A 12,998-nucleotide genomic window follows, 5' to 3' on the forward strand; every position below is an offset into this window, starting at 1 on the left:
AAATATTTAATTTTGAACTTAGAACCTTGTTTTGTAAATCATTGACACCTTATCTACCAGAGTAGGTGGCCTCATTTTGTGAAATTCTATTACGTTAAGTTGTCGACTTAATTTGCGTTAAATTTTCTGTTTCGCCGTCAGGTGGAGCTAAATGAGTTTTAATGTAATTTTAATTAGACTTACGTTTTGCATTGTCAGTTAAATAGTTTTTAAGAATAATATATCGGCAGGAAGTTACTATAACTATGTGTGTTTCTAGTTATTAATTTGAACATTCTGATTAAGTTACTTCACGCAACAGAAGCTATGCCATAACGAATTACTCCATAATTTTAGAAAGACTCCAATAAAAAGTTTGTGACGTCAAAATGAAATTAAACTTAAAGATAACAGTATTCTTTAAATCTGTTGATCATTTATCATCTACATGCTGGTTACTGGTGGTGGGTCTTTTACAGGTTGGTTACCAGAGTCCCTTAAAGCTGTTGGTCATTGACCATCTACGGGTTAATCTGTCACTATATTCTGTCAGCAAAACCATAAGGTCACTGATGTGGGGAAGTGCAAAAAAATTAGATAAATTGTTGAAATTAAATCATACTAAAGGACTCCCCTGAGTGTAGCCTAAAGACACCCTTGACCGTCCAGCTCATGCTCACTAGTGACCGTTAAGGACACTCGCCAAAGTGATGCAGTGTTCTTTCAGTGGCAACATTTGCCAAAATACTGACGTATAACGTAACGCAATATCACGTAAGTCTCCAAAAATTCGGAAAAGACGTTTTCAATGTCAAACATCCCCGCATAACTAGATCTACGTAAGTCATACTCATATGCTGTTCAAAGATCAACTATTGTCTAGACCAGGGTTTCTTAAACTTTTCTCAGTCGCGAACCCTTTTTATCACTGAGACTTTTTTCCCGACCTCAGGACCCCATAATATTTACGAAAATTTTGTGGGACCTCATAAGCATTGCTCAAATCCGACACACACGTGAGTGAAACTGGCAAAATTTTCACTTGTGCTGTAATATATTATTGCAGTTTTAGGTCATTAACTTCTAATTTTAAGACATAGAACAATGTGAAAATTTTAACTAAGTAACAGATGAAATACAAAGCAAGTGAAATGAATGTTTATGTTATAAAAAGAATGCGTCCAAACGTTTTCGTTTTTCTTTATCTGTATTGTCATATCTTTATATATTTTCAGATACTTTGTGTAAAAATATTTGATAAATGCAAAATTATTATAATAATTTAAAGAAATATTAAAGCAGCTAAAATTTTTGCGACCCCCTGCTGCAGGCCCCGCAACCCCCATGGGAGTCGCGACCTACAGTTTAAGAACCTCTGATCTAAACGGTAAAACTATTACAAAATCATCCTCTGATTACCAGTTAGTTCCCACAGAATATTCGCTTAAGAATATTAAATAAAAGAAACTGTAAATGTAAATACGCCAAGCTCAGATTTTTAGCCCATTCGACCGTGCAATCTGACTCCAATTCACAGTCTAAACAAAAAATATCTACCGTTCATAATGAATTACTTGCAGAGCAAACTGACGATACTTAATTGCATAATAATCGAGTAATTATCTTTATATTAATATTGCTTTAAAATGGTTAAATAACTTCCTAATTAAATTTTTCAGTTATTTTAAATTTCAGAGTCTATTTGAAAATAATAATCAACTTTGTGACATTTTGCGAAGTGTCATCTTTTTCACATATTCTTTAATTATTTTCTAACTAGTCATGGATTATAATACAAATATTAAGTTAAATCATAGAAAAATAATTTTTCTTTTATAAACAGGCAATCTACAGGCGATGACATTTAGTTATTTTATTTAACGTAACTTTTCATACACAAACGATATTTATATCATAGCTTTTGATGCTATTCTGAACATAAGGCTAACAACGTGGTGAATTTAGCTGCATGGGAAAGAAGAACTGGATTCCAGTTATCTTGATCTCTTATTCTTCTTTCAGGTCAACTAAAATTAAGTTTGCGATTAATTTATTTCACACGTTTTTAATTATTTCATTATAAATATTATGGACGGGTAATACATTACAATAACACTTTTTCAGAAGCTATCAGGAATGAGATGAATATGCATGATATGCTATGAGATGAATACGCATGATATGCTATGAGATGAATATGCATGATATTTAGACTGACCTATACGTTTTAGTGAATATGTAATAGAGAAATATGGATTAAAAACAATTAGAAATTGTTAAATTTTCTATCTGTTCTTTGCTGATTGTGTGAATCACTGCATAGCCATAATATAATAACGGCTCTTTTCCAAAGAAAAATCAACGTGCTTACATTATAATATGTCGCATCTCTCCCCAGACAGGAAATTTTTGTTTTGCAAATATATGGTTATTATACTCAGTGTCGCTTTGTGCGAGAGTTAAGATGAAACTTTCTAAATGTAAACTGTAAAATTTGTGTTTCCTTAGTTAATATTATTTTGGTCTTTTGAATTATAAATCGGTTAATTATACAATAAACAAAAACAAACAAACAAACAAACAAAAAAACAAAAAACAAAAAAAAAACTAAAGATGAAATAAAAACTCCTTACTTGTGTAACGTATTTATTGAAAAAAGGAAAATGAAAGAAAGAAAGGTCAGTTATTTAAATGAGTTATTATCCCATTAATTACCAATTGGCATTTTACTGTATATATGACATGCAATGCTAAAACGCGTAACAAAAAAATAACAAATCTCGCAAACATCAGAATTCTATTCTAATCTTAACAAAACGGCTGATCAAACACTGATGCAAGTTAGATGCGAATACCAAAGTTTTAGAAGATAACAAACAGCGGTCAACGCAGTAGTCTGTTTTCTATAGAAAAAAGTTTTTTCCGTTCTTCTTTTTTCTAAAAGCATTATAACTTGTTCTTACTTTACGTAGCATTGATATTTATACATTCTCCTATGCAACTACTTATAAGGATATGCCTAACAGAGTAATTATATCTTAGACATTTTAATGGCTGTACAGGTGTTTTCTAATCCTCAAAACGCAATCGAAAATAGTAAGTATTTTACATTAATTAAGCATTTAAATTTGCATTAGTGTTATTGTGCAGTATTATGTAGTCATAGTGTGAATATGACTACATAACATAACATGTGTGATTTGATTCTTTAGCATAACATGTGTGATTTGATTCTTTAGCATAACATGTGTGATTTGATTCTTTAGCATAACATGTGTGATTTGAGTTTTCTTACTGTAATTAATTAAATATGACAATAATATCAGAGTAAATGAAAAATGTAAAATGGAAATATGCTTTTATCTCGATTTTTAATTTTGCTTTAGCTAATATATGTATGCACACTTCTGGAAGCAGTGAATTTTGCTTTTTTATAGAAAAGTCACTGCCATTTCACAGTATAAACAAAAAATAACTACAGTTCATAGTGAATTACTTGCAAACTGACGATATTGAATAGTAATTGCATAATAATCGAGTAACTATCCTTATATTAATATTGCTTTAAAATGGTAAATAACTTCCTAATTAAATTTTTAAGTTATTTTAAATTCCAGTGTCCATTTGAAAATAATAATCAACTTTGTGGCATTTTGTGAATTGTAATATTTTTCACGCATTCATTAATTATTTTCTAACTAGTAATGGATTATAATACAAATATTAGGTTAAATCATAGAAAAATATTTTTTTCTTTGAACAGGCAATCGATCACATTTACTTATTCCATTTAACGTAACGTTTCATACTCAAACGATATTTATATCATAACTTTAGATGCCATTTTGAACATAAACCTGACAACGTGGTGATATTATAACAACAGGGTAAAGTGCATTATAATATAACAATAATAAATGTTTTTAGGGAAGTTGTAAGGTTTTAGGGAAGTTGTAATATCTAAAAGTAATTGTTGTGGTATTGTTTAAAATATATGTGATCTTTTTAAATGTATTATAAAAACCAAAACAGTATAAAAATGAAATAATATTTTTCCATTTGTAAAATATCCTTGTTCCTACACACACATATAATATGCATATGTGTGGGTGGGTGTGCAAGCGTAGCTTCTTACTTTTAACGAAGGTAAACTGAATGTTTTCTCACAATGAATATTAACGTATTTATTGTTAGGAAATCCATGCCCTCTAAAATGTTTACTTCTTCAGATCGTACATTTTTTATTTACAACTACGGAAAATGTCTTTTTCTATTAGTAATATTAATCAACTTACTTAATATATAAGGCGTATTAAATTACGAATGGTTTTGTTCCTAATACTGAAGTCAAAAAGTATTGTGACATAAGTTTATAGAAATAGATTATTTTGTAGTGTATCGCATTGCACTTTCTAAAAGGTATCCTTGAGAATTTCTTTAACTATGTTCATCCCGTCGTAATGTTAAACATTATACTGTTAGAAGTCATGAAAGTATTCCATGTATATAAGCTATATATTTGATTAATTATTAAAATTATCAGAATTTCAAGCTTAGTTTATCAGGTTCAGTGTTCCTCCTTACTTGCTTGGGGAACATTAAATGATGTGACTCGGAACAGGGAGCTTACTAAAGCTATGTTCAATAAATGTGGGAAGTAGACAAGATACACAGGAAGGGTACACGAAACCCTTTATTTTTCTCTCTTTACAATGATTTCCGGACTTCGGAATACAGAGACCAACCACTTGTGGTCTGAACGTAAGAATATAAAAATATTAACTAAATTCTAACTAAACTAACTTTGGATTAATAAACAAGTGTATACTTGAAGATTGGCCGTATATTAACAGAAAGGCCGTATGTAGTACAGAGAACTGTTAACACTACGATACGTTTAAAATTATCAAGAGGATTAAACCTCTGGCCTTGAAGGCAACCAGCAACCGAGTAAAACTGCAATGGCAAGCGGCCCGCTCCTAATCACTCCTTCCTCTCTCTTGCTTGGCAAAAAGCCACAACTTAAGTACTTGGCGTTCGCAAGACAAATTTGCATAAATAAGTTAAAGCTTTTAATTCTGGCCAGAATTTCAAAATAAGAAGTGATAGTAAAGATTTAAAATAAAATAAACGTTAGTAAAACTTAAGATCCTTACATACTTCCCGCCAGAGTTAATTAGTTTGAAACTGAGGTCTAAAACGAACTTGTTGAAAACTTTTAGCTCTAGAATCTAACGCGAGGCCAATCTTTTACAAACAGTTCTCACTAGAAACTAGAAATTTAAAAAAAAATCGTTTTTTACATTATCAACTTCATGGACAATTACTTTTCATCTGTACTGCATCTAAACAGGAGTTGTTAGTTGAAATCTGGTTCCTTCCAGAGATTTGGAAGGAAAACTAATTTAATGAAATGTTACACAATTAAATGGCAAGTAACATGAATATTTATATTTCTCTTAACATTCTTATTTCATTCATGACTTTATTTAATTATCTCTCCCCGTGCTCTCTGACATGTGTTGTAAAAGAAAACACACCAAACACGAATGTGTTTATGTACAAGTGTTCAACACTACCGCCTGCAATCAAAACACTAACGTGTTAAAATTCAACATAACAAGACCTCAGAACACACCTTATATTCATCTCTAAACCCTGAGGTACTATTCTGAAAGTGGCTAACTCTGAAGTGTAGCGTCAGAGAGCCTAACTACATTCATTCAACCTTTAACACATATTCACAATAATTTTCTCTTTTTACAGTCACACGAATAAGTTAAAATGTTTTGACATTACTTTCACTTTTAACATATCACAGTATTTCTTAACGCTTAAAATAACAGTTCACATTGTATATAAGAACATATTAACATGCCGTTAATTTTACGCATTTTAAAACATACATTAGTAGTACATTGTTAACTTACAATTAATTAACAAGTGCCGATTCTTCTACATTGAAATACTACATTTCAAAAGTCTTTCAGACTAAAACTTCTTTCTTGCCAGAATCTTTTAAATAGAATTTTATACAATAACTTTTACAATATTCAAGTATTTACACATTCCTATTATATATGAATTTTAGTTTTACTCGCGAGTAATTGAAAAACATAATACCAAAATAGGTAACAACTCATTTCTCGTCCTTTTGGCGATAAAGGTAGACCTCACATGAGGTAAAACGTCTTGAAATCTGCCACTTGCAGTAAGAATGAAAGATTAACTTAAGGTTGCAAAATAACATAAAGTTTTACTTATATTTGTGATATTCGGACATTCTTTTTTCTGCCCAGTCCTGGAAGGTAGCGAAGATTAGCGTTTGGTTTATCTTCCTTTTTGTGCGGGCTCGCCCTTCAGTTCCTTCCTCTATGAGCTTTCTTTTCCTTCCAGTTCGGTCACCCTTGAAGACCTTCTTTTTCGCCTCTGCCTGTGGTCTTGGCCGTTTGATGGCAGCTGGTCTTGGCGGAACCGGGACACTTCTCTCTCGTTCCTGCTTGGATCTCGTTGCTGCTGTTCAAATTTTCCTTGTTTCTTTGCCTCCGCAGCTGGTGTTCCTTCCGCAATTCGTCGACATTTGCTGCGTAGACTGTCCGATGGGTAGATCTTCCGTTTGGGAGCCAGGTTATAGTTGCCGTTATTTCTTCTGGCTCTCTTTGCATTTGTCGTACTTCTCCCTTCTTCATTCTGGGGGGGGGGTCGTGCGCTCTCTTTTCTGGTCGGTGGAACGGCTTCTTTTTTTTTTTGTTTTCAATTTTCCAACGGGGAAACTTTCTTTTCAATTGCTCCTGCCTCCTAATGGCTTGCCCTTGTGATTGTCGTTGTTCCACCTCTGGAGCTTGTGCCTGCAGTGCCTGCCGTGCCAGATCCTGCAAAAGATCTTTAAATATTTGCATTTTATTACGGTCATAGAATGGTTTTATCTGGTCAATGTTTGCGGAGCATGTTTCACCATTCCTGGCTTTTAACACCACTACTGTCTGAGTTATTTTTTCTATGACATATGGTCCTTCAAATCGTGGAAAAAATTTGGCGGTTTTATCTTCTGGTGCTGAAGAAAGTGAATGCTTAATTTTTAATACTTCATCTCCTACTTTATAAGTTACTCCCCGTCGTTTCATATCGTAATAAAGTTTTTGTTTTCTCTGTGCTACTTCAGGGTTCTGTTTTGCTTCTTTAATTAATTTTTCTTTATCGCCCATTTTAAATTCTGGGGCTCTTTGTTGAACATAAAATAATTTATCTAACGGCGTTATAATCTTTCTGCCTAAAAATAACTCAGCAGGAGTTTTGCCCGTTGTATCATGTTTTGCGGTCCTAAGGGCGAAAGCAAATTCATTGACATAGTTATCCCAGCTTTTATGAAAATTTTTAACATAACTACGGATAATTTTCACTATATTTCTATTGACCCGTTCCGCTATATTTGATTGCGGCCGATACGGGACCATTTTTAAATGACGTATGCCCAGTTTTTGGCACATGTCTTCAAATACATTACTTACAAATTGAGGACCATTATCCGATATAACTTTTAGGGGCGCCCCGTATTTTAAAATATATTTATTTAAAATAGAATCAGTAACTAATTTCGCGGAGGCTCGTTTTAAGGGAACAATTTCGGTCCATTTACTAAAATGATCAACCATAACAAGGAGATAGCGACTTTTATTTAACTGACTTTTTGGGAAAGGGCCCAATAAATCGATGCCAATTATTTCATTTGGAAATTCGGATTTAATACTATTTAGAAATTCGGCCGGGCGGAAATTAATATAATTAACTGCTTGACATGTTGAGCAGGACTGGACATACGCCCCTGTTAACTTTTGCAGTTCAGGAAAATAGACTGCCTCGCGTACGCGTTGGATAGTTTTTCGAATACCAGTATGAGAAGCTAAAGGGCTGTCATGTAACTCCTGAAGGATATTTAATCTAAGACTAGCTGGGATAACAGGTCGAAATTCGTTGTTGGAATTTGTAGTTTTTGTATAAAATAATAGACCATCTATTAGTTCGTAATGGGCCGCCCTATTTCTTATCGCCACAATATCTTGGTGGCTAAAATTTTCAGGATCCTTTAAATACTCATAAATGTTTCCGAACTAAGGATCCTTACCCAGTTCGGTTATTACAGTTTCTCGGGAATTTATTGTACATGCTGTCAGCATTGCCACCTTTACAGTATTACCTTCTTCATCTATTTTTATTCTGGATAGGGCATCTGCTATGATATTTTCCTTTCCGGGGGTATGCTTGATTACCAGATTATATTCTTGTAGCTTGAGTGCCCATCTTATTAACCTTGGGGATAAGTTTTTCCCTGAGTACAATCTAGTTACCGCCGCATGAGCAGAATACACTGTTATTGGCGCTCTTCCAAAATAGACTCGGAACTTTTGCACTGCTAACAGAACTGCAAGTGCCTCTCTCTCGGTCGCGGAATAATTTCTTTGTGTTTGATTTAAAGTTCGACTAAAAAATGCCACGGGTTGCTGATTTTGCGAAAGTACCGCTCCTACCGCATAATCCGAAGCATCCGCTGAAATTTCTAAATTCTCATCCTTTTCAGGAAATTTCAAAACAGGGGCTTGCGTTAATGCTTTCTTTAATTTTTCGAAAGCACTATTGGCTTCGGCCGTCCACGAGAATCTTGCCTTTTCCCTTTTTAATTTTAACAATGGTTCAGCAATAGCTGCAAAATCTTTTATAAAGGACTATAATATGAACAAAGTCCTAGAAAAGAAGAGAGCTTCTTAGCCGTATTTGGCGGCGGATAGTTTTGTACAGCGATTATTTTTGATTCGTCTGTCTCGATTCCTTTCTGAGATATTTTGTAACCTAAATATTTTAATTCATCGCTGAAATGTTGCGGGTGCCCCTGAAAGGCCAAACGGCATACGCAGGAATGCATAAATGCCAGACTTGGTTATAAAAACAGTCTTAGGCACATCTTCCGGTCTAACCCCTATTTGAAAATAACCAGTCGTTAAGTCTAAAGTCGTCATGTATTTGGTAGAAGTTATGTTCCTTAGAATTTCTTCAATAATAGGTAACGGATATACCGGATATTTAGTCATGAAGTTTAATTTACGATAGTCAATCGCAAAACGCCACCTTTTTGGATGTGTTACTGGATAGTTATTGTTTTTCTTACATAAAACAACCGGGCTAGCATAACTACTTGAGATGGGCGTTATGATCTTTTTACGTAACATATCTCTAATGTGCCACTCTATTTATTATTCTTATCATACCGGTATGGTTTGTGGCGAACTGGCAGTGAATCCCCGGTGTCGAAAGCAAATTCACTTACCACTTGTCGGATTTTTTGTTGCTCTTCCTTAGGCAGGTGGTCAAGGTTTAACATTGGTGGTTCTGTTTTCTCTTTTCGAACTGGTTTCATCGTCAGCTTAAGGGACGCTTCGTTAAAATCCAGTGTTGCTTCTGCCTCTGAAAGAAAATCTATCCCTAAGATGATATGTGCTTGCAGATTCTTTACTATAAAAAACATAATCTTTACTTGTTCGTCCTTGATGCGAACGTATAGCGGTAATTTACCTATGCACTTGCATCTTTCTCCCTGCGCAGCTAATATTGTCGTATTATCCGAATTATATATGCGGTATTTCCGAAAATACTTCCTAAAAAAATCTTCTGCCACACAGGAACACTGCGTGCCTGTATCCAGGAGTGCGGTGGCTGGGATGTTATTCACCAACACTTCAGTCTTTGGAAGAGTCAAATTTTTCACCATCACTGTATTTAACTTGAAGGAAGAGGGGTTTTCTTGGCCTTCGGATTTCCGCACCCTCCCGTCAGCAGAAATCCGTTTTAGTTTAAATCTTGTTTTTTCCTTTCCGTGCTTTCCTTCTTTTTCCACTGCCCTTCAGACTATTTTCCTGGATTACTATTGAACTGTCGGCGTTCGCCGGTTGTTTTTGGATACACGGGTTTCCTTGCCCACGGATTTGCTTTGCTTCCGTAGCCGTGTTCTTGTCTTTGCTGTGGTCTTGGCGCACCGAATTGGTTTCGTTGTTCATACTGGCGTCTTCTCTCAATGTCCGCCGTTCTTCTACTTTCAAACTGGATTGCTAGCTCAAATGACTTTTCCAGTGTAGTCGGATTCCTTAATTCCATACAGTCTTGTAATTGGGGAAGTAACCTCGGCAAAAGCACTTGAATTATCTCAGGATCCGGACGGTTTCCATACAAGAGTTTGAAGACGTGAATTTTTCTTAAAATAAAGCTTGAGAGATTTTCAATTTGTTTCTGGTATATGCTGAAAAGTTCCGTTTCTAATTTTGCACGATCCCTTACGACAGGGAAGGCTTTTACTAGGGCAGTCTTGAAATTTTCGTAACTATAGGTGGGACTTCCCGCTTGACCCAAGAGACTTCTGCCTATACATTTGAACCAATTAAGCGCTTGGCCCCTCAAAGCGCTGGTAGCTAAGGTGACTTTCTGGAACTCATGCACGGGGTACATCATGAAGTGGTCCTCCAATTTTTCCAAAAAACTGGTTACCGGTGAGTTTCCATTAAATGTTGCTTCTGGTTTCATCGATGCGCGCATGGTCTGGACGATGTAACCAAATCCTTCCAGGGCGGAAGCTGGCATTTCTGGATTCTGAGCCGCTTCTGCAGGCAGCACAGGTTCTTCTTGAAACTCGGCCATGGTTATTCTTCGTCGTCGAGCGCCACTATCAGGTTCAGTGTTCCTCCTTACTTGCTTGGTAAACATTAAATAACCTGACTCGGAACAGGGAGCTTACTAAAGCTATGTTCAATAAATGTGGGAAGTAGACAAGATACACAGGAAGGGTATACGAAACCCTTTATTTTTCTCTCTTTACAATGATTTCCGGACTTCGGAATACAGAGACCAACCACTTGTGGTCTGAACGTAAGAATATAAAAATATTAACTAAATTCTAACTAAACTAAATTTGGATTAATAAACAAGTGTCTACTTGAAGATTGGCCGTATATTAACAGGAAGGCCCTATGTAGTACATAGAACTGTTAACACTACGATACGTTTAAAATTATCAAGAGGATTAAACCTCTGGCCTTGAAGGCAACCAGCAACCGAGTAAAACTGCAATGGCAAGCGGCCCGCTCCTAATCACTCCTTCCTCTCTCTTGCTTGGCAAAAAGCCACAATTTAAGTACTTGGCGTTCGCAAGACAAATTTGCATAAATAAGTTAAAGCTTTTAATTCTGGCCGGAAGTAGAAAATAAGAAGTGATAGTAAAGATTTAAAATAAAATAAACATTAGTAAAACTTAAGATCCTTGCAAGTTAAAAATTAACTTAGTTTTTAACTGCAATATTTTTACAATGAAACATATTTATTTTAATATGGAAAACTTGGTGCTGTTTCGTTGCCATTAGATATGCAAGACGTGGATACATAAATTTGGTTTGACATACAATCAGTTATGATGCTTTTTTCCTTTTATTGCTGTTCATACAAAAGTCTTTTTGAACAAATATGTCAAGTAGAAATAGAGTAATTGCTTGCGTTGGCCTTCTGCCAGTTCTGAACATAGCGAATTTTATCGAATGATTACATTGTGGGATTTTTTGTCCATTGAAAACATACATAATCAAATTAAACAGCATATCAGACTTTATTCTGAAGTATCCTTTCATGGTCCCTTAACTATTTACTCTACAGCATCCAGAAGTCCGCCGGCACAATTTAAGAATAATATTTTTGTAGATTTTACATGCATAAGAGAGAATGCTGGTGGCAGAACTTTTCTTAAGTGTTAAACATACTTCCATGTATATAATTCCATAAACTTTTATGTATATTTAAGTGTTAAACATACTTAAATATACATAAAAGTTTTGTTGTTTTAGATAACATGAAACTTTGATTAATCGGTCGGGACTCATATAATTGGGATTTTGCTGAAACAGCAAGAGTTGTAATAGCAATATTTATAAGGTTTAGTTGTGCAGAAGTTTAAATCAGTGTCCTTCAGATCCTACTAGACTGAGAAACGAATTATCTCTCTGTCTGAATTAATGTGACAAAGTTCTAAGAAAATTAAAATAACTTTTTTTATTAAACTTTTAAATTAAACAGGCGGCACACCTTGTGCGTACTAATAACCTCCACTTGCGGTTATTTTAAAATAGCATAAGTTTAAATTCAATTATCGTAATCACTACTCAGATTGGCTTATTTAAGTTGTATCAGTAGTTTAATAACATATTCTAATGTCGGCTAGAGAAATGGCTAAAATCGGAATTTTTATTGGAGAATATGGACGGTGTAACGAAAACTACTAGCGACGGTGCCGAAAGCTCTCTAATTCTAAAACATTCGAAACCTCTTACTGAAATACTCTAGCAACAAATTTGCATTCCGATGTGAACCACGAAAAGGAAAAGTTGTAGTTAAGATTTTAAATCATAATAATTGGTTAATGAACATAAAATACCCTACAAAGTTCAGTACGTGTTATAGAGTAAATATGCATTTTCCTGCATAAGATTTTCGTGGTAGCTATTTATTTTGGTACAAATTGCAAATCTTTTGATTACAGTTCTGCTATTTCCATTAAAGATGAATTATTAAATTTTCATCAAGTTGTTATAAAGTGTAATGAAAATTGTAATTTTTCCTTCCTTGTTAATATAAAAAATTCGATAAAAAACTGTAATTATTGTTTCCATATTATGGCTTTGTCAGATGATGATGTTCTGTTTCAAACTCTTCTTGCAAACAGGAAAAAGAAACAAATTTAACCTTAAATGTATTTACACGTCCGGTCTTAGATTCAATCTATTTTTTATATTTGTTTTTCAGTGTTCCTCTTCTGCAAAATCTCAGTAAAGAAGTGCTGTCAAAAATGGCGGATGTTCTAGAAGTGGTAAATTTTTATATTACTTATTATATTTTTATTTTGCCAATGCATGGAACTAAACATGTAAATGAATTTTCTATTAAATGATAGATTAAGTCTTCCTAATTAGTTTATCATCATTAAGCCAATTTTG

At 34.2% G+C, this 12,998-nt stretch overlaps 1 protein-coding gene across 5 annotated transcripts in view; it reads left to right on the plus strand.

Annotated features, from left to right (window-relative positions):
• LOC118201394 (cGMP-dependent protein kinase, isozyme 1-like) overlaps positions 1-12,998 on the plus strand; it is a 259,174-nt gene that overhangs the window by 80,975 nt on the left and 165,201 nt on the right. For all 5 annotated transcript variants that reach the window (XM_085821964.1, XM_085821965.1, XM_085821966.1 and 2 more), the window contains one exon: positions 12,808-12,871. In XM_085821964.1, coding sequence (XP_085678090.1) covers positions 12,808-12,871 — 64 coding nt within the window. The remainder of the gene's footprint in view (positions 1-12,807; positions 12,872-12,998) is intronic.

The sequence above is a fragment of the Stegodyphus dumicola genome, chromosome 8, assembly GCF_044657685.1.
Source record: "Stegodyphus dumicola isolate Sdum_Otavi_A_Nest chromosome 8, ASM4465768v1".
Lineage (NCBI taxonomy): Eukaryota > Metazoa > Arthropoda > Arachnida > Araneae > Eresidae > Stegodyphus > Stegodyphus dumicola.